General features: G+C 54.4%; 1 protein-coding gene across 19 annotated transcripts in view; it reads left to right on the top strand.

Moving 5' to 3' along the window:
- The window catches only part of CFAP46 (cilia and flagella associated protein 46), a 96,728-nt gene that overhangs the window by 55,092 nt on the left and 20,969 nt on the right, over positions 1-20,667 (top strand). For all 19 annotated transcript variants that reach the window (XR_010661576.1, XR_010661574.1, XR_010661575.1 and 16 more), the window contains exons 28-41: positions 700-889; positions 1,559-1,758; positions 2,958-3,113; positions 3,715-3,864; positions 7,053-7,201; positions 8,039-8,137; positions 8,488-8,620; positions 9,238-9,384; positions 10,772-10,972; positions 11,058-11,164; positions 12,239-12,415; positions 13,045-13,180; positions 19,371-19,559; positions 20,129-20,317. Coding sequence is in view for 14 of the 19 variants with exons in the window: in XM_065923596.1 (XP_065779668.1) it covers positions 700-889; positions 1,559-1,758; positions 2,958-3,113; positions 3,715-3,864; positions 7,053-7,201; positions 8,039-8,137; positions 8,488-8,620; positions 9,238-9,384; positions 10,772-10,972; positions 11,058-11,164; positions 12,239-12,415; positions 13,045-13,180; positions 19,371-19,559; positions 20,129-20,317 (2,223 nt within the window). In the remaining 5 variants the exon portion in view is untranslated. The remainder of the gene's footprint in view (positions 1-699; positions 890-1,558; positions 1,759-2,957; positions 3,114-3,714; positions 3,865-7,052; positions 7,202-8,038; positions 8,138-8,487; positions 8,621-9,237; positions 9,385-10,771; positions 10,973-11,057; positions 11,165-12,238; positions 12,416-13,044; positions 13,181-19,370; positions 19,560-20,128; positions 20,318-20,667) is intronic.

Raw genomic sequence — 20,667 nt, 5'->3', positions numbered from 1 at the left:
TCTGAGCCCTTCTCTGCACTGGTGCTCACCTGTCACCTGGCTTCCAGGCCCCCCACCTCCAGGCGTCTGCCCACATGCTAATGAAGCGGAGGACCTGCTCAGGGCGTGGCATCCAGCCCCCCCCCCTCCCCGGCAGCCCTCCCCCCCTGCCCCGTGGGGGTGTCAGGCCGTGTCTTAGGCTGGTCCATCCTGCCCTTGCATCCCCCGACCCGGCCGCCTGCCCTCCGGCTCCTCGTCGTCCTAGGCGCAGGGTGTGGGGCCCAGCCTGAGGCCCAGCAGATGGGGGGCAGGCGGGCTCCTCGGGGCGGGACGGGGGTGGGGGCAGCGCCTGCCATCCTGCGGCGGTGAGTGATCACCAGTGTCGGGTCTGTGCGGCCAGGCCTTGGGCACAGCCCCTCCCCTGCCCTCCGCGCCCCGCGGGCCACGTGCTGGAGGAGCCCCAGGGCTGAGGTCAGAGCGCCTGCAGGGAGACCCTGAGGCCGCTGTTGCCCCAGGGGCGGGCGGGCCGTGGGGCATCCGCGGGGCGCGGAGGCCAGGACACTCGCCAGGCTTCGGCCCTGCTGCCCGTCGCCCGTGGCGGTCTGGCCGAGCCTGGTGGGCGCCCTCTGCCCTCGCGGGGGAGGAACACGGCGCCGCGGTGCGCCCTGCGGCACCCGCGTGGCTGCCGCGTGTTCCAGCCTTTTGTGTTGCATCCCGAAGAAGCCAGAGAGCCAGTGGCAGAAGGTGGACTCCATCATGGAGTTCAGCGAGTGGCTGTACTACAAGCAGTTCCCTCTGGAGGACGTGGCCTTCCACCTCAAGTGGGCGATCGACATCCTGCTGCGGATGCAGCCCGTGCGGAGCGTCCCTGAGCCAGCCGGCGTGGGGGCCACGGGCGCAGGGGACGCAGGTGAGGGGCGCCTCTGGCTGGGGGCAGGCCACCCGCCGCTGGGGGCTCCGCGGTCACCCCGTCCCCCTGTGGGCACGCTCCCTGTGGGCTTGGTGAGGTTAGGTGCCCGTGCAGCCGGCAGGCCCGCCCAGCACCCTGAGGGAGGCGGCGGCTGATGCGCTGAGCTGAGCTTGCTTAGGGGAGGCCGGGGTGGGGGGTGGGGGGTGGCCACTCAGCAGCTGCTCTGGGTGCCCCCCAGGGGCCAGCAGAGGGCCCCAGGGCCGCTGGCCCGCGTTCCCAGCCCCGAGGCGGCCGCTTCCTAGGGCTGCAGAGTTCAGGGTCAGAGAAGGGCCACCTCCTGTCTGCACAAGCTGAAGGCGCAAGGGCTTGTCCGCTTGGTGTCCAGGCCCTTCTGGATGTGTCCACACACCCAGCTCAGACCAGCTAGGGGTAACCATGGTGGGCGGGGGGCTCCAAGTAGACCCCAGAGCTCAGACCCCTACCCCAGCCTGGGATGTGGCCAGTGTCCCTGCAGGCGGGCCAGGGGAGCCCTGGGAGGCCTGTCCCTGAGGCCGACCTTGAGCCCTGGGAGGGGGGCGCTGTCCCCTCGGGAAGAGAACCAGCCTCAGGCTGGGGGCCGGCGGGCCCTGGGCCGGTCAGCGGGGACACCAGCAGGGCCCTGTCTTCCAGGTGAGCAGGCGTCCAGTCTGGGGGCCCTGGAGGGCCCGGGGGGCGCAGGGCCCCCCTCCCTGCAGGAGCTGCAGAGCGTGCGGCAGCTGGAGACGCTGGCCCGCGCCTACACCCTGCTGGCCCTGGTGGTGACCCCGTGCTACGCTGGCCACCAGGACTACTGCCTCATGGCCTACGCCTTCCTGCACCGCATGTGGCAGGTGAGGCCGCCTGCCGTGCTGCCATGGGTCCCGGTCTCTCCTGGGACCATGTCCGCCCCTCCTCCCCAGCGTGTCCCGCCCCGGCCAGTGCCTTTGCGCAACCAACCCCGCAGCTGCCCTTCCCACCGCACTGCCTCTGGGCTCCCAGAGCCTTCTCTGCGCCCCTCACACAGCTGCCTTCCTACCACCTGGCTAGGGGGCCCCCAGGGCAGCGCCTGGTGGCCTCGTCTTCTCAGGGACCTCCCTGGGCTGTGCTCCCCAGCAGGACAGCGCTGGCAGGACAGGCCTCCCTTCTTGGGGCACGTTCGCCCCCCACCCCCAGCCAGCAGGGCCACCGGCGTTCGGCAGCAGGAAGGCCGAGGAAGGCCATCCTCGTCTGCAGGACTCCCCAGGCCCCCCACCCCACCACGCAGTTGCAGTTCTTTTAGGAGAACCATTACAAGTCACTTGAGTGTGTTCTCCATTAAAGACATTAATTCATTTTATGGAACTGACAAACCCTTCTTAAAGGTCAGCCATGCATCTCTCCAGAGTCCTGGAGGAAGTGCCCTGAGTGCTCACAGCCTGGCCACTCCCAGCCTTAGGGTCCTCAACCCGCCCTCAGATGTGCATGGGGGGAGGGAGACCCACTTCTGTCATTATTGTTCAGTCATGTCAGACTCTTTGCTACCCCATAGCCTGTCCTTCACCATCTCCTAGAGCTTGCTCAAACTCAGTCCATCGAGTCGATGATGCCATCTAACCATCTCATCCTGTGTCATCCCCTTCTCCTACCTTCAGTCATTCCCAACTTCAGAATCTTTTCCAAGGAGTCAATTCTTTGCATCAGGTGGCCAAAGTGTTGAAGCTTCAGCTTCAGCATCAGTCCTTCCAATGAACACCCAGGACTGATCTTTAGGATGGACTGATTGAATCTCCTTGTTGTCCAAGGGACTCTCAAGAGTCTTCTCAAACACCACAGCTCAAAGGCATCAATTCTTCGGTGCTCAGCTTTCTTTATAGTCCAACTCTCACATCCATACATGACCACTGGAAAAACCATAGCCTTGTCTAGATGGACCTTTGTCGGCAAAGTAATGTCTCTGCTTTGTAATATGCTGTCCATGTTGGTCATAGCTTTTCTTCCAAGAAGCAAGCGGCTTTTAATTTCACTGTTGCAGTCAGACATTAACATTGCAAATTTGGATTTCTTTTCACAGGTTTCTTTCTCAACAGCAGGAAAATCCACTTCAGAAAGTAGAATTTCAGCAACAGCAAGCTCACACTTGTTGTTGCCTAAAAAAGAGAAAGAGAAAAGCAGAGACAGAGACAAGGACAAGATCAGAGACAAGGACAAGGGGAGGGACCCGAAGCAGGTGACCGTACCCTCCGGGTAGACAGGCTGCACCCCAGCCGCCCCTGAAGGTCCTTGTGCCAGAGGCTGGGCCGCGAAGGGCGAGGAGCGTCCCGGCTCCTCTGCCCACTTTCCTCCCCTGGGCTGTGAGGCGATCTCAGTGCCTCTGCCCCCGGTGTCAGGAGGCTGACATGGGGAAGGTCTGGCTTCTCCCTGGTGACCAGGTGCTTTCCCGGAGCCCTGGCTGTGCGGGGCAGGGCAGCACGTTCTCTGCATCCCGTGGGGGCCTGTGCATGTCACTTCGTCAGCTGGAGGGACTGCCCCCACCCTGGCCATCCCACTGGATTGGCCCCTCGGGAGACACCCCGCCTCCTTCCTGCAGCCCTGCTGAGCTGGGGTGTCCAGCTTGGGGTGGGGGGCACGTCCAAGGCACAAGCTCCGAGTGGCTGTGGGAAGTGGTGTCAGCTATCATCTGTGGCTCAGGTGTCTCCAGGGAGCCCCGCCACACCCATCCCCAGAGGTGCTGCCTGCCCGGGGCGCAGGACCTCTATTCCCACAGGGCCCCCTGGGTGTCTGCCTCCAGATCTACCTCCCAAAGCAAAGCCTGGCTTCTTGCTTTGCAGTTCCAGAGTCCTGCTCCTGGCAAATGCCTTGAAGACTTGCCCTCAAGCCTAGAAGAGTGGGCCTCCTATGCCTGCCCCGAAGAACTCGTATCTGTATTCAAACAGGATCAGAGCGACTTTACCATCAACCCGTCAACTATCCAGAAGCCGGTGGGTGGACCGAACGCCTCTCCTGCAGGCCTGCGTCCCCGTGTCCTGCCTGCTGGGCTTTCTAGTGTGAAGTGGGTCCAGAGAGTGGCCAGGCCCCAGGCCGTCCCCAGGTCCCTCCGCAGGCACCTGTGCCGCGTGTTCCCCGCGCCGACCACGCCCCCGCACCGACCACGCCCCCCGCCGACCACACCCCCGCGCCGGTCACGCCCCCGCGCCGACCCCGCCCTCCGCGCCGACCACGCCCCCCGCCGACCACGCCCCTGCGCCTGTGGTCCCGCTGCGCCCCCGGGCGTCAGGTGCTGCTGAGCGCTCTGAGCAGCGGGAGGGTCTTCCCCACAGCTCCGGAGGCACGGGTTCAAAACTTGGGATGCCGTCGTGGGGTCTGTGGTCCATACCCCGCCCCGGCGCCCGGGAGGGTCCTCCCTACCTCCCCCGGCAGCTGGGCTCCCAGGCGTGTGCCGCGTGGCCCCCGTGTCTGATCCGTGCTCACGAGGCTTCTCCTCTGTGTCCGTCTCATCTCCTAGATGATGTTGGTAACTTATCTGCAGATTCTTTTGATTTTATGTGTGTATGCAAAATCTGCATTTCATCTGCAAACCTCTTCCCTAATTTGGGATCGTTACACTGTTTCCTCGCCTCACCTGACTCGCCAGGTCACCTCCAGCTCAACACCATAAGTAGCGAGGCCTCGCGGTCTCGGCAAGACTCCGTGTGACCGATGCTTGTTGGGGGTTCATAGACATTCTTCACTGGTTAAGCGAGTTCCTTTATTTCTGTTTGCTAAGAGTTTTAAGCTTGAACAGCTATCAAAGTGAAAGTGAAAGTCGCCCAGTCGTGTCTGACTCTTTGCGACCCCATGGTCTGTACAGTCATGGAACTCTCCAGGCCAGAATGCTGGAGTGGTAACCTTTCCCTCCTCCAGGGGGTCTTCCCAACCCAGGATCGAACCCAGGTGTCCTGCATTGCAGGGGGATTCTTCACCTGCTGAGCCACAAGGGAAACCCCATAAACAGCTATAGATTCTTATCAAATATTTTTCTCCATTTATTCAAATGATAATTTTTTCTCTTTCATTCCTTCAACTTGGTTGACATGTATTATCATTTCATTTATCATCAGGTTCAACAGGCTAATGTTTTATTTGGGGTGTTTGCCTCTCTGTTGATGAGAAAAGTTGGTGTTCAGGTTTCCTTTCACACTACATGCTTGTCAGGATGGGATGAGAAGTTACACTGACTCCAAGCTGTTTTCTGCTCCCAACGCTTCTGACCCCCGCACGTGGATTTCCACACAACAGCGAGTTCTCAGCGCCCCTGTGGACACCAGCCAGGGGCCCACCCCATTGAGCTCAGCTCTGACACTTAACCGCCGGGTCAGTGTGGGCCCCAGGGATCAGGGCTCCCTCGAGGCCTGCTCCAGCAGACGCCCGTCATGAGAACCGTGTCCCCAGGCCACCACACGTCTGTCCAGTGTGGCCACCAATCGGTGTCCCAGGCTCTTCCTCAGGTTTGATATTTGATATGACGGCCCCCAGACTCGGGGAAATTTTACTTAGCAGATACACTGGTCTGTTATAAAGGATGTTGTAACAGATAACGACAGACAGCCCAATGAGGAGGTCTGTGAGGCAGGTCTGGAGGGTCCCAAACACAGGAGTGTCTGTCCCCGAGGAGCTGGGGGCCACCAGGCCCCTCCCTCGTGGCAGGTGGACGTGCTCACCTGCCCAGGAGCTCTCCATACCCCATCCCGTAGGGGGTTCACGTAGGTTCCAGGACAGGGCATGACTGGTCCTCTCGTGGCCGTTGGTCCCTAACTTGACCTCCAGCCCCTCCCCTCCCCAAGTATCGGGGGACGGGCTGAGGGTCTCACTGTCCTGCCATGTGGTTGGTCCCTCTGGCCGCCGACCTGCCTCCTGAAGGTCTGCAGGAGCGGCCAAGAGTCCCCTCGTGGGTGTGAAGTCAGGTGGGGTGAGAGGGTTCTAGGTGCTCAGTGCTGGAACCAGGAGCAGGACCAGATGCGCGGGTCGTGTTTTCTCACAGCATCACACTCACCTTTCAGTCAATTCCAAAATGTTCCTTTTTCAAGCTCTTCTTGAGAAGAATTTATATAAAATTAGCTATTGTTTCTTCCTTAAACGTTTGGAAGAATTCCCTGGTGAAGAGTTCTGGGCCTAGATCTATTTGGGAAGATATTAAATTATGGATCCACTTTATTTAATAGTTATAGAACCCTTTACATTTTTAAATTTCTTTTTTGTAGTAATTTTGGTGGGTTGTATTTTTCTAGGATGTTTCCAGTTAATATAAAATATAAGATATACTGGTATAATGTTGTTCTTAATATCCTGTTATTATCTTTTTAGTGTCTGTAGAACCTATAAATATTTCTGTCTCCCTCCACCCCCTTTCTTGAGCGGCCTCATCAGGAATTATCAGTTAGTCCCTCAAAGAGCTACGTGCTTTCCAGGCCAGTCAAACACCACTGGGTTTGAACGTGACAGGGCGTGTTTTACTTCATTTCCCTTAAGGCTCAGACACAGACTTCCGGGACCTGATGGGAGCATTTAGCCTTTGGTGGGCCCTCAGCTCCACCCGACAGGGAAGTCAGAGGCACGAGCAGGCTCTCCACTGCCTCGGCCTCAGCCAACACCCAGGTCATGGCCCCAGTGCGCTGGGTTCACACATCTGAACTCCCCTCTTCTTGCGCTATATGATAAAAAATTAGTCATTTTTTCCGAGTTGTTCACTCCTCAGTGCTTTAAGCAGATTTTTTAAATTGTTCATCCGTATTTTCCAGTTTTCCACTGAAGAATAATTGCTTTATCAAACCTAGTCCAGCATTATAAGAAGCATTAGTGCATCTCTGCCTGTGCTTAATTTTAAAGCAATTGGTGGGTACATAAAGAAAGAAAACAAAGACTCTCTAATTTGAACGAAAGCAGGTAGATTATTCTCGTGAGGAGCTTTAGCTGTGTTTGTGCTAAAAAGTCTAGGAAGTTGCACGTGACAAGGTGAAAGCTGTTGGTGAAGCAGAGGACGCAGAGAGCAAGTCACTGGTCCCCTCAGCAGACAGGAATCCGCACCGCATGTGGCTCCGGGGAGGGGGGCGGAGCTCCTGGGGAGGACCCTGGGGGCCGGGACCCATCCTCCGCGCCCCTGACCTCGCGTGTTCGCTGTGTTTTGACGCAGACGTACAGTCTGTACTACCTGGACCACTTGGTGGAGGCCCTGCAGAAGATGTTCCTTCACGAGCTGGCAATCCCGGTCCTGCAGCTGGGGGTGCTCATCGCAGCCTCCGTGGTTGAAAGCAAGAGCCTAAAGGATCTCTACCACCTCCGGTGGGTGCTCCTGCTGTATTTCAGGGAAGCTGGGGGACGTTTATGTGGCTAAAGCAAAAATTTGCCCAAAGCAATATAGAGACAAATCAGATCTTAAAACATTAATTCTGTGGTTGACTATTTATATAAATAATAAAGTGTCTAAGATTTGTAAAGCCAAATACATCAAAATACTTGAACATAAAAATGTTCTTAATTTTTTAATTTCTACTTGGTTTTTAAGAGAGTATCATTGTTTCAAGGAAATACACGCTGAAGTAGAATAAGCAGAGGAAAGGGGCATTGTGTCCTCAACCTACTCAAATAGGTCAGGAAAAAAATGTACATATATATAAAAATTTTATATATTTACCCACACATAATTTTTTATTATGTCCTGAGCTATATATAAAATTTATATATGAAGTAATTTATATACATATATTAGTATAATTTTTGTATTATTGTATATGTAGATAGAGAACCTGGACAATGAAGGATGTTCAATAATTCCTCGTAGTGTTTGTGTAACTTTTCTGGAAGCTTTCAAATCATTTCAAAATAAGAGTGTTTTGCACAAAAGTCAGAGCAGAGCTCGTTGGCTTGCAGTTGTGAAGGGGTCAGAGCCACACTGTGCCTCGTCTCCACCTCTGGAGGTGACCCTGAGACCCCGAGACTATGAATGTGTTGAGGAATCTGATTGACAGCGTCTGCTGTCTCTCCTGGTAACTTGGCTTGGCTTTAAAGATCATTGAAAAGAGCCGCAAAGTATCTGTTCCTTTTCCGTTTGCCAATCTCTGTCGCGCCTCCTGAGTCCAGGGCAGCCTGACTCAGGGCTGACACTCCTCTCGTCCCCAGACTTGCCCTGGCTTGTTCTGACTTGAGGTTGAGGGAGGCGGCCACGTACCACGAGGAGGTGGTGGGGCAGGCCTACATCTGCGACATGGAGCAGGCCAGGTGAGCTGCTGCGGCTGGCTCGGACCCCTTCCCCACTGCGGCAGGGCCCCCTGCTGTGATGCCCCCCGCCTGGGCCCCCCATATGGCACAGACCCCCTGCTGTAGCACTGACCCCCTGCCCTCTGCCTGGGCTCGATGCCGGCCCTGCTCTCAGCTGCATCTCCTCGGGAAAACTGGGAGTCATCTGTGCTGCTAAACCAGGGGAATTTTTAAAAAAGCCTTGTAAACACGAGTGGATAGTTGCCTGTTGTGGCTTTTATTTTGTATTTTTTTGATTACTGTTGAACATTTTCAGGTGCTCTGGCCGTTCTATTTCTTTTTTGGCATAATGCTCGTTTTACTTATATTAGCTGCAGAAAAGAAATTGCCTTGAAAAAGGAGAAAAATAAGGAACCTCTATTAGAAGAAAGTCTGCCAGCACTGAATGAGCTCCCCGCTTCGGCCCCGCAGGCAGAGATGAAGCCCCTCATAGCAAAGGATAAGGTAGCCTTGCTCTGCAGAAGCTGCTTGACTCCTGGTCCAGTGGGGGCGGCAACAGGCCCAGCTCCAGCCACTCCGCTTGGACCTGTCCTAGCGGCCAAGGCCTCCTGATCCTTGAGCCGGCTCCTGGGAAATCCAGAGACTGATGGGGTGTGTCCCTGCCCCTCCGGCCCTCAGGGAAGGCGAGACTGCAGGGTCTGAGCTGTGGTTCAGAGAGGACAAGCTGGGGATGGCCAGTGGGGGGCGGGGGGGGGGGCAGGAGCTCCCACACCAACGGGAAGGGGAAGGGTGATCCCTCGCAGTGGGCGCAGAGCGTCTGGGAGGCCTGAGTGCCCCCACCCTCCCCGCGCGTGTGGTGGTCTTGCCTCTAGCGCTTGCCTGTAAGGGAAATGACCGTCCCATGTGCGGTCCAAGGTCGCCTGTCACCCTGGCAGTTCCGCCCCCTGCACCCGGCGCTGCTCCGTGGCCTGGTCGTGAGCAGGGATGGGCATCCTGGGAGGACAGCCTGGCCATGGGCCCTGGAGCAGGGACTGGGCTTGGGCATGCGGGGCCGGGGGCGGCCGTGCTGACGGCGCCCGCCCTGCACCCACGCGGCCCCCGTGGGCCTGTGCATCCTACAGATCCTGAAGGTAAATGAAGAGACCGGCAGGGGCCTGGATGGAACATCCTTCCCACTGCTGTGGACCCTCAAGGCCGAAGTCCTGCTGAAGATGGAGCTGTACCAGCCTGCGCGGCTGCTACTGTCAGAGGCCTACCTGGCCTTCCAGGTGAGGCCACACCTGCCCCGCCCACTACACCTGTGGGGCCTGCTCCCCCAGAAGCAGCCCCACCCCCAGCCCCCGGCTAGGATGGCGGCTGTCTCGGAGGCAGGGACCTTCTGTGCTGAAGACTGTTCTGGAGCCTCCATCTGACTGTGGAGGTCTGTCTGCTCCTCTAGCTTCATTACAGCCCGTTTCCTGTAACTGCGGCGGGTCTGTGCTGCGGCCTCTCTTCCTCCTGGGCCGCAGAGACCGCGTGTTTCTGAGTAGGCCCCTCATGGTGCATGTGGGTCATGGGGCCCTCGAGAGGCCGAGGGCTTCGATTTGTTCTCAGAGGCAGATGGTGTCCCAGGGCCCCGACCTGCTCCGGAGCTCTGTTCTGCTTCTCCGTGTGGGCCCTGCAGGTGTCTGTGGCCACTCGGAGGTCTCCCTGGGAGTCTGGGTTTCCCTCCAGGCCCCCTTGGAAAGGCTCCCTCCAGTGTGGACACCCAGCCCTCGGCTCAGCCTCTCAGGCCCCTACCGTCTGCTGGCTTTCCTGAGGCGGCTCGGCCGCTCCCCCAGGAGGGACCTCCTGTGTCGGCTCCTGGACGCCTCAGCTCCTGCCTCCTCTCTCCAGCCTGACTGAGACCCTCTCCCTGGGCTCCGTCCCCACAAGGATGGTGCCCTGGGGAAGGCCCAGCAACGGAGCGGAGCCAACCCATGTGTCCCTCCCTCCCTGGAGGGGGTGGCTGGGCTGCAGCATCGGCAGCTCCCAGGGCCCCCAGCGGGTGGCTCCGTCTCCGGGCGATGTTCAGGATTGTTCCCTGGGAGGGGGCGGCAAGGTTGTAGAACTGTCCGAGTTGGCCCTTGCTTTGGAACAGAACCCTCGAGAGAAACATCGCTTGCTTTCTGTCTCAGGCAGGGGGACAGCGTGGCCAGGGGAGGGACTGGGACGGCCGTGCGACTGGTGGAGGGGAGCGAGCAGGACGGGCCTTGGGGTTGCGGGGGGGGGGGGACCCGGAGGGGGCGCAGGAGGTCAAGGAGGCGGGGCTGCGAGCCCGTGACCCCGTCTCCCGGCCTGCGCCTGAACGTCTGGGACCTTCCCGGTCAGCCTCCCTCAGACCCATGAAAGGGTGGTCCACATACTCTCCTCACCTCCACCCGGCGGCCACCCGGCCCTCCTGCTGCCGGGAGGGGCTTCCTAGACTCTGCGGAGCAGGTCTTCACACACACAGGCATTGAGCTCAGCGCTGGGCCCCTCGTGCTGCTGGCTCATCCCTGGACAGGCACCAGGGCCTGGACTCCGTCTCTGCCTCTCTCTCTCTGCCTCGCGGTCTCTGTCTCTGTATGCGTCTCTCTCTGTCTCTCTCGCCCACTGCCCCACCCCATCCTCCGTCCACACGCACCTCCTTTGCAGGAGCTGGGCGATCCTCTCGCACAGTCCAGGTGCCTGCACTTGCTGGCCCAGCTCGCCAACAAGGAGAAGAAGCACGGGCAGGCTCGGCAGATGGTGGAGAAGGCCCAGCGCCTGGGAGGGAGTGAGGAGTTCTGGTACCAGTCCACCCTGACCCTGGCGGACTCGCTCCTGTCCGCAGAGGGCGAGAGGCGAGAGACCCTGGTGAGGGGCCGCTGCATGCGGGGCGGGGGGCCGGCCGGTGGGGGGGGATGGCAGAGCCATGGTGACTCTGCCAGGCCTGCCCCAGGTCTGCAAGCTGTTCCAGAAGCTCATAGACACCTTCAACGTGCTCAAGAAAGAGAGGCCAAACCGAATGCCCATGTTGGAATTCATGACCACAGACCTGGAAGCCAGGTAACGTTCTGTGAGGAAGAACATTGATCACTGTGAAAGTTGTGGTGTTCTTCTTTCTGCTATTAATTGTAAGTCGTATTTCGAGCCTGTGAAGTTCAGAGACGCGCAGGACAAGGGCCTGTGTCCACAGCTGCCTCCCGCATCCCTTCCTTGGCAGGCAGCCTCTCTCCTGGGACCAGGTGGGCTGGTGGCTTGTTTGTCCCTGGAATCTCAGCTCCTCAGAGGTGGCTTGATACCCAGGAAGCCTCTAAGGCTGGAGAAGGTCCAGCCACTCCTCTCCCCACAGTCAGTGTGGGTGCCCCAGGTGGTGAGCCTTCTCCCGGGGTCTGTCAGTCTGCCTGCCGCTCTCCCCTCCAGTTTTCGGGCCGAGCGTCTGGTCCACGATCACAGCATCAAGCTCTCTGCAGAAGCCCGAGGGGCGGGAGGCCACAGGACAGACTCCAGGCAGGAACATGTGCGCTCAGACGAGTAGTCTGTCCCTGAGCCGTCCTCCCAGTTGGTCACTGGACTTCTGGAAAGCAGCCTCCCGTGGTCTCAGCTCCAGCTGCACGGGCCTCTTTCTAGGAATGCACAGAGCCGGCCCCAGGTCTGTCTGTTAAGTCAGACTTGCAGGTCCCGCCTTCACAGAACAGCTTCTGCTCCATGACCAGAGCACCGCAGCTTTTGCCTGATGGGGGTTTTCTTTACTGCCTTCCTCTCTGTTGAACTCCTCCTGTGCTGGGACAGGGCTCCTCACGGCTGTTCTGTCCCCACCTCCGAGGGGGCCCCTTGGTCCTCCCCAGCAAACGCTCATGGACCCCCAGCTGCAGGTTTGACATGTGAACAGGCTTCACTTCCACCTGGCTTTCGTCTCTTCTCCAGAGTTCTTTGAGAGGGATTTCGAGTTTCCAGAGGGATGGAGATGCCTGGGTGGGGAGATGTTAGTTGCTGACCTCGTGGCATTGTCACCAAGGGCGTGGCTTGTGGCGTCTCCAGTGCTGCCCCGAAGGTGCCCCTCCCGTCGCCCAGAGCGAGCTGGCGGCGGGCAGCGGCCGGCCCACCAGTCGCAGCGTCGCCCCGCCCCTGCTCCCGCAGGTGTCTGAGCCTTCAGATCAAAGCCGCCGAGGAGCAGCTGGGCAGAGACCCCCAGGAGAACTTGCTTCTGACGCTGGAAATAGACCGCCGCTTGCTGGAGGTGGAGGAGAAGTTTGCCAGCATCGGCCACAGGGAGAAGTGCATGGACATTCAGCTGGAGCGGGCCCGCATAAAGAGGTGGGAACCCGCTGTGCTCCCTGCCCCGGGGAAGCGAGCGTCGCTCCGCGTCTCACTCAGCCGTGGACACGCACACCTCTTCACACTCAGCCACACGCGTGTCGCCTCAGAGGCCAGGAGCTGCCCGCCCCCAGCAGTGCCGTCACCTCCCCTGCCCATCCCCCACAGCCTCCCCAGGGCCACCCCACGTGGGGGCCACGCAGGGGTTCAAAACACAGTGAGCAACCAAAGGCCGGGCTTACAAGTAGTCTCTATGAGGGAAAGGCATGCGCCACCTGGGAGCCCGCGCAGCAGGCAGCTGTGGTCACCGAAGCCGCTGGGGTGCTCGTAGGGCGTGGGCACACTCACACACGGCCGGGAAGTGAGGGGCCCGCGCAGCCCCCCGGCACTGCAGCGGCCGCAGCGCCTGCAAACGAGCTTCAGGCTGTGCACGTGCGCTCCTCCAGGTCTCCACCTCTCTTCCAAATAGGTTGAGAGGATCTTTCCAGTAACACACCCAATTATAAGATGTAAAGTGCCATTGAAATATACATTGTAATTACATGAAAATTACATGCTACACATTTTTAGTACTGACAATGTAATGCTTTGACGGTTTTGTTCTAAATGTCACTCTTCTTCTGGTAAAGGTTGTCTGCCCAAAGTGAGAAATTTGAAGAGCAGAGAACTGCATGTTACTTGGAAGCATACGACCTGGCCCAGAGAGCCGTGGCTGGAGCGGTGGACCTGTTTCTCAGTGTCCAGAGCTTACTGTCCCTTCACGACGTAAGGACGTTATATGAATTTTACCTCAATTTTAAAAAATCCCAGAAAGCTATGGGAGAGATGCCCAAATATTTGGAAAGTAAATAGCATACACCAGAATAACTGTGGGCCAGAGAAAAAATCAGAAGGGAAACTATTTTGAACTATAGTGTGTGTCTGTGTGTGTGTGTGGTGGGGAGGGGGGCACATATCAAAATGTGTGAGAGATCTCTAATGCAACACCTAGGGGAGCTTCTGTAGCACCAAATAGTTGTGTGAGAAGAGGAAAAAACCCTAAATCAGTTATTTCAACATGAAAGTAGAAAGAGCAAATCAAACTCAAAATAAGTAGAAAAGAAATTTAAGACCACAGTGCAAACCATTGAAATAGAAAACTGAAAAATGGAAAAGTCAGTAAAGCCAAATGCTATTTCTTTAAAGAGATCAATAAATTGATAAACTTCTAGTCAGACTGATTAAAGAGAGAGAAAGGATATAAATTAACAATATCAGAAATAAGAGATGTGACATCACTATAGACTCTATATGTTGAGAAGATAATAAGGGAATTTCATGAACAACTTTATGGCATATGTTTGACAATGGAGATGAAATGGAAAATTCCTTGGAAGACACAAACGACCAAAGTTCAGTCAGAAAGAAATAGATAATGTGAATAGCCCTCAGTCTATTAAATAAATTGGATTTGTAGTTAAAAGTTTTTCCATGAAGAAAATGTCAGACCCATATGCATTTACTAGAGAATACCAGCAAGCATTTAAGGGAAAAAAACAATACCAATTCTGTACAGATTCTTTGGGAAAATTGAAAAGGAGGAAATACATCCCAACTCTTCTGTAAGGCTGGTGTCAGTGTGATACCAAAGCAAGATAAAGATATTAAGAAAAACCCTATTGACAGTTCTTCTTCATGATCATAGATGTAAAAATTCTAAACAAAATTTGGGAAATTAAGTCCAACAATGTGTAAAAAGGATAATATACCAGGTTGATCCCAGGATTTGTGTAACATTCAAAAGTCAGTCAATTTGGTTCACCAGATATTTTTAAAAATTAAACATTATTGGACTTCCCTGGTAGTACAGTAGGTGAGAATCCACCCACCAGCACAGGGGATGGGGTTTGACCCCTGATCTAGGAAGATGCCGCCTGCCGTGGAGCAGCGAAACCCACGTGCACGGCTGCTGGCCTGTGTGCTGTGAAGTTTGCGCGCCCAGAGCCTCTGCAACAAGAGAAGCCCATGCACCACAACTAGAGAGTGACCCAACTCGCCACGACTAGAGAAGGCCTGTGTGCACCAGCAAAAGACCCAGAGCGACCAGAAAGAAAGACAGGTATAAGAAAAAAGCACTTAACAAGATCCAGCATCCGTTCCTGATAAAATAAAACAAAACCTCTTAGCAAACCATTCATAGAAGGGATCTTCCTCAGTCTGATTAAGGGCATCTATGAAAAAAACTAGAGCTCACATGTTGAAAGACTGAATGCTTTTTCCTTAAGATGAGGAATAAGATAGTGGTGTGTCCTCCACCACTTCAATCCAGAATGCTATTAGGCAAGACAAAGAAACTAAAGCATCCAGGTTAGAAATGAACATGTAAAACTGTCTTTGTCCACAGATGATGTGGTTGTCGGTGTAGAAAACCTTGTGCAATCTACAGAATAATACAGCTGCTGGTACTAAGGAGTGAGCTTAGTAAGGTTGCATGGTACATGAACAGTACACAAACACTAATTGTATATCTCTATACATTAATAATGATCAATTGTATATTAAATATGACAGCATACATATGAAATTTGACCCAGAAAGTGAAAACTCATACCCTGAGAACCACAAAACATTGCTAGAAAAATTAAGCAATACCTAAATAAATGGAAAGGTATATTAAGTTCATGGTTCAGGAGACATGATGTTATTAAGATGTCAATTCCCCCCTAAATTATCTACAATCCTGATCAAGATTCTGCAGAGTTTCTTTAAACAGAAATCAACAAAGTGATCTTTAAATCTATGGGGAGTTTAAAAGGCCTAACATAGCCAAAACAACTTTGAAAAAGAAGAACAAAGTTGGGGGCCTAACATTACCTGATTTTAAGACTTACTGTAAAGCTACGGTGAATAATTTAACTCAGATAACCATGATATCTACTACTGTGGGCAGGAATCCCTTAGAAGAAATGGAGTAGCCCTCACAGTCAACACAGGAGTCCAAAATGCAGTACTTGGATGCAGTCTCAAAAATGACAGAATGATCTCTGTTCGTTTCCAAGGCAAACCATTCAACATCACAGTAATCCAAGTCTATGCCCCGACCAGTAATGCTGAAGAAGCTGAAGTTGAACGGTTCTATGAAGACCTACAAGACCTTATAGAACTAACACCAGAAAAAGATGACCTTTTCATTATAGGGGACTGGAATGCAAAAGTCGGAAGTCAAGAAATATCTGGAGTAACAGGAAAATTTGGCCTTGGAGTACGGAATGAAGCAGGGCAAAGGCTAATAGAGTTTTGCCAAGAGAACGAACTGGTCATAGCAAACACCCTCTTCCAACAACACAAGAGAAGACTCTACACATGGACATCACCAGATGGTCAATACTGAAATCAGACTGATTCTGTTCTTTGCAGCCAAAGATGGAGAAGCTCTATACAGTCAGCGAAAACAAGACCAGGAGCTGACTATGGCTCAGATCATGAACTCCTTATTGCCAAATTCAGAGTTAAGTTGAAGAAAGTAGGGAAAACCACTAGAACATTCAGGTATGACCTAAATCAAACCCCTTAAGATTATACAGTGGAAATGACAAATAGACTCAAGGGATTAGATCTGATAAGAGTGCCTGAAGAAGTATGGACGGAGGAGGTTCATGACATTGTACAGGAGACAGTGATCAAGACCATCCCCAAGGAAAAGAAATGCAAAAAGGCAAAATGGTTGTCTGAAGAGGCCTTGTAAGGCCTCTATTTGTAAATAGTTGTAAAAAGAAGAGAAGCAAAAGGCAAAGGAGGAAAGGAAAGATATACCCATCTGAATGCAGAGTTCCAAAGAATTACAAAGAGAGATAAGAAAGCCGTCCTCAGTGATCAATGCAAAGAAATAGAGGAAAACAACAGAATGGGAAAGACTATAGAGATCTCTTCAAGAAAATTAGAGATACCAAGAGAACAGTTCATGCCAAGATGGGCACAATAAAGGACAGAAATAGTATGGACCTAACAGAAACAGAAGATATTAAGAAGAGGTGGCAAGAATACACAGAAAAACTATATAAAAATGATCTTCATGACTCAGATTACCACAATGGTGTGATCACTCACGTAGAGCCAGACATCCTGGAATGCGAAGGCAAGTGGGCCTTAGGAAGCATCACTATGAACAAAGCTAGTGGAGGTGATGGAATTCCAGTTGAGCTGTTTCAAATCCTAAAAGATGAAGCTGTGAAAGTGCTACACTCAGTATACCAGCAAATTTGGAAAACTCAACAGTGGCCACAGGACTGGAAAAGGTCAGTTTTCATGGAATGAAAAGAAATCCCAGAGAAAGGCAATGCCAAAGAGTGCTCACACTACCACACAATTGCACTCATCTCACACACTAGTAAAGTAATGCTCAAAATTCTCCAAGCCAGGCTTCAACAGTACATGAACCGTGAACTTCCAGATGTTCAAACTGGATTTAGAAAATGCAGGGGAACCAGAGATCAAATTGCCAACATCCGTTGGATCATTAAAAAAGCAAGAGAGTTCCAGAAAGAGATTTACTTCTGCTTTATTTACTACACCAAAGCCTTTGACCATGTGGATCACAACAAACTGTGGAAAATTCTTCAAGAGATGGGAATACTAGAACACCTGACTTGCCTCTTGAGAAACCTGTATGCAGGTCAGGAAGCAACATTTAGAACTGAACATGAAACAACAGACTGGTTCCGAATAGGGAAAGGAGTACGTCAAGGCTGTATATTGTTACCCTGTTTATTTAACTTTTATTCAGAGTACATCATGAGAAACACTGGGCTGGATGAAGCACAAACTGAAATCAAGAATCCCAGGAGGAATATCAATAACCTCACATATGCAGATGACACCACTCTATGGCAGAAAGCGAAGAAGAACTAAAGAGCCTCTTGATGAAAGTTAAAGATGAGAGTGAAAAAGTTGACTTAAAACTCAACATTCAGAAAACTAAGATCATGGCATCTGGTCCCATCACTTCATGGCAAATAGATGGGCAAACAGTGGTAACAGTGACAGACTTTATTTTTTGGGGTTCCAAAATCACTGCAGATGGTGACTGCAGCCATGAAATTAAAAGACACTTGCTCCTTGGAAGAAAAGTTTTGACCAAACTAGATAGCATATTAAAAAGCAGAGACATTACTTTGCCAACAAAGGTCCGTCTAGTCAAAGCTATGGTTTTTCCAGTAGTCATGTATGGATGTGAGAGTTGGACTATAAAGAAAGCTGAGCACCGAAAAATTGATGCTTTTGAACTGTGGTGTTGGAGAAGACTCTTGAGAGTCCCTTGGACTGCAAGGAGATCCAACCAGTCCATCCTAAAGGAAACCAACTCTGAATATTTGTTGGGAGGACTGATGCTGAAGTTGGAACTCCACTACTTTGGCCACCTGATATGAAGAACTGACTCATTGGAAAAGACCCTGATGCTGGGAAAGATTGAAGGTGGGAGGAGAAAGGTACAACAGAGGATGAGATGGTTGGATGGCGTCACTGACTCAATAGACATGAGTTTGAGTAAACTCTGGGACTTGGTGATGGACAGGGAAGCCTTGAGTGCTGCAGTCCATGAGGTCGCAAAGAGTCAGACACAGCTGAGCAACTGAACTGAACTGTAAGGCTGTGGGAATCGAGATAGTGTGGTTTTCATGTAAAATTACACATCAGTGGAACACAATAGAGAATCTAAAAACAGACACATGCATACAGAAAGAAAACTGACTTTCAGCAAAGGTGCAAAGAGAGTTCAGTGAAGAAGGGCTCACCTTTAAAACAAAGCTCCTGGAGCAACTGGACGTCCATCCTCCGGAATTACCCTCCATTCATACGTCACACCCCGTGTAAAAACCAGCTCAAGACTGGTGGGTCACAGCCCTACATGTGAGAGCTGAAACTGTGACACCTTTAGAAGAAAACATAGGAAAACGCCTCTGCAGCCTTAAAGTTTAGGAAAGGTTTCTTACCCATGACACCAAAATCATAATCCATCAAAGAAAAAAATTATAAATTGGACTCAGCTCTTCAAAAGACACCATTAAGAGAATGCAAAGACAAGTCGCAGACTGGGAGAAAATATTTACAAATCATTTATCTGACAAAGGTCTTGTATCTAGAATATATTAATGTAAAGAACTTTCAAAACAGACATAAGCAACCCAATAAAAACTGGCCAAACGTCTGAACAGACAATTCTTCAGAGAAAATACGTGGATGGTAAATAGTCACAAGAGAAGACCGCAAGTTTATTAGTGAGTCAGGGAAAAACCACCACACAACTGTTAACAGGGCTACAACTTGAAGGACCAGTTACACCAAATGTTACCAAGACGTGAGACTGGGACGCCCCTCCCACGCTGCCGGCGGGGACAGCACGAGCGACCACCTTGGGAGTGGTTCGGCGGCTTCGTGAAGAGGAAGCACGGGCCCCCGGCCCAGCCACCCCGCTCCCGGGCGCGTGCGGAGCGCTCCCAGCAAAGCTGCAGGCCGCAGCCCCAAGCTGGGCGTGCGGGAGCAGGCAGGCAGACGGCCCGGCAGAGCGCGGCTCGTCCGCGCGGAGGGACTCACGCACGCGCGCCCCGCGCTGCAGTCCGTGGGGTCGCAGAGAGTCTGACATGGCTGAGCGACGGAACGGCTCCCAGGAGGGAACAGCCTGCAGAGAGCGGGTGCTCTGCGGTTCCATCACGTAAAGTCTGAGGAACAGCAACTGATCAGCCGAGCCGGCAGAGAGGCTCGCCTAGGAGAGGCGGGCGGGGGCGGGGGCGGGGCCCGGGCGGCGGTGGGCGGGGGCGGGGCCTGGCGGCGGGCGGGGCCGGGCGGTGGGCGGGGGCGGGGCCGGGGGGGGCGGTGGGCGGGGGCGGGGCTCGGGCGGGGGCGGGGGGCGGGGCCCGGGAGGCGGGGGGCGGGGCCTGGCGGTGGCTCCCGCGCCCTGACTGCCGGCCGCACCCTGCAGGTACAGAATGTCAGCAGCCCTGTGATGCGGAAACTGCGGTACCTCAGGCTCAGCCTCGTGGAGGGCTGTCTGGACACGCTGCAGCTCACTTGGGAGGACGCCCGGCGGCGGCAGCTGGAGCAAAGCTCCACGGACAAGCTGCTGTCCGACTTCCTGCAGAGCCCCAGCGACTACACCGCCGTCGGCCTGGTAACGCCCCGGACACGCGCTGGGGGGCCTCCCCCGTGTGCCTGACCCGCCACTGGGAGCCCAGGGTCCACAAACGTCCCCTGAGATCTCTGGGCAGAGCGGCTGCCTACCCCGCAGCTCCCAGCAGCCCAGAAAGGCCCGTCTGACTGGCCAATGAGATCGGGGTCTTCCTGGGGGAGGCGCCCCTTCCCAAGGTGGGTGCTCTGACGGCGGCGTCGTCACAGGAAGGCGTCCGTAAAGGTGAACTTCAGTCTGTTAAAAAGATGTCACCTGCAGAACAGTTCTGAGGAAAACGTGTTCTGTTGTTAGACTGTTTCGGATTTCGGGAAGTGTGGACCCAATTAACTTGACGTAACTAAATAAATCAAATGAATCCTAAATGGAACTCAGTACAAACTCCGGCCCATGTCATCCTGCCCCAAACTGAGGCTCCTCAGCAGACTCTGGAACCTCCCAGCACCTGAGCGTTGGAGACCCTCGCCACACTGCAGGGCTGTTGGGGTGTGGGGCCTGGGGGGGCAGCAGCGGGGGCCCGTGTGGGGTGACTGAGGTGGTCTGTGTCCCTGAAGAAGTGGTTCAGCCTGAAGCACAGCCTGGTCCACATGGTGCTGGCACAGCTGGGGAGCCTGCAGTCGCTGAGCGCGGACTCGGAGGAGCCTCACCCGTGGTTCCTGGGCCTGGCCGGGAAGGCGCTGCACCTGCTGGCCGAGAACTGGGACCTCCTGCTCCCCGCCTGCTACTGGGAGGAGAGCCTCTGGGTGCGTTCTGGCTGGCTCCCAAACTGACCACTTAGGCCTAAAAAACATACAATTAGAGCTCACGGGATCTTAGTAAGAACTGGGGTAGAAAACAGGCCTTGAATTGTCCGGGGTCAAGAAGCGTGGTGTGGGCTGTGGAGGGAGGACAAGGTCAGCCAAAGGCCCAACCTCCGGAGGAAGAACGGGAGGGGGAGAAGGGGCGAGCAGGACAGGCCGTCCTAAGTGGGGCATCCCACCCCCGCCCCACGGGGCGTCCCCAGGCGGTGGCTTCTTGAGCCTCCTTCCACCCCAGCAGCTCTGCGCCTGAGTACCGGGTCCCCGCCCTACCCGGGGATCGGTCCTGCCCACCC

This window comes from Muntiacus reevesi, chromosome 2 (genome assembly GCF_963930625.1).
Source record: "Muntiacus reevesi chromosome 2, mMunRee1.1, whole genome shotgun sequence".
Taxonomy (NCBI): domain Eukaryota; kingdom Metazoa; phylum Chordata; class Mammalia; order Artiodactyla; family Cervidae; genus Muntiacus; species Muntiacus reevesi.
This window is presented reverse-complemented; position numbering and strand designations above follow the sequence as displayed.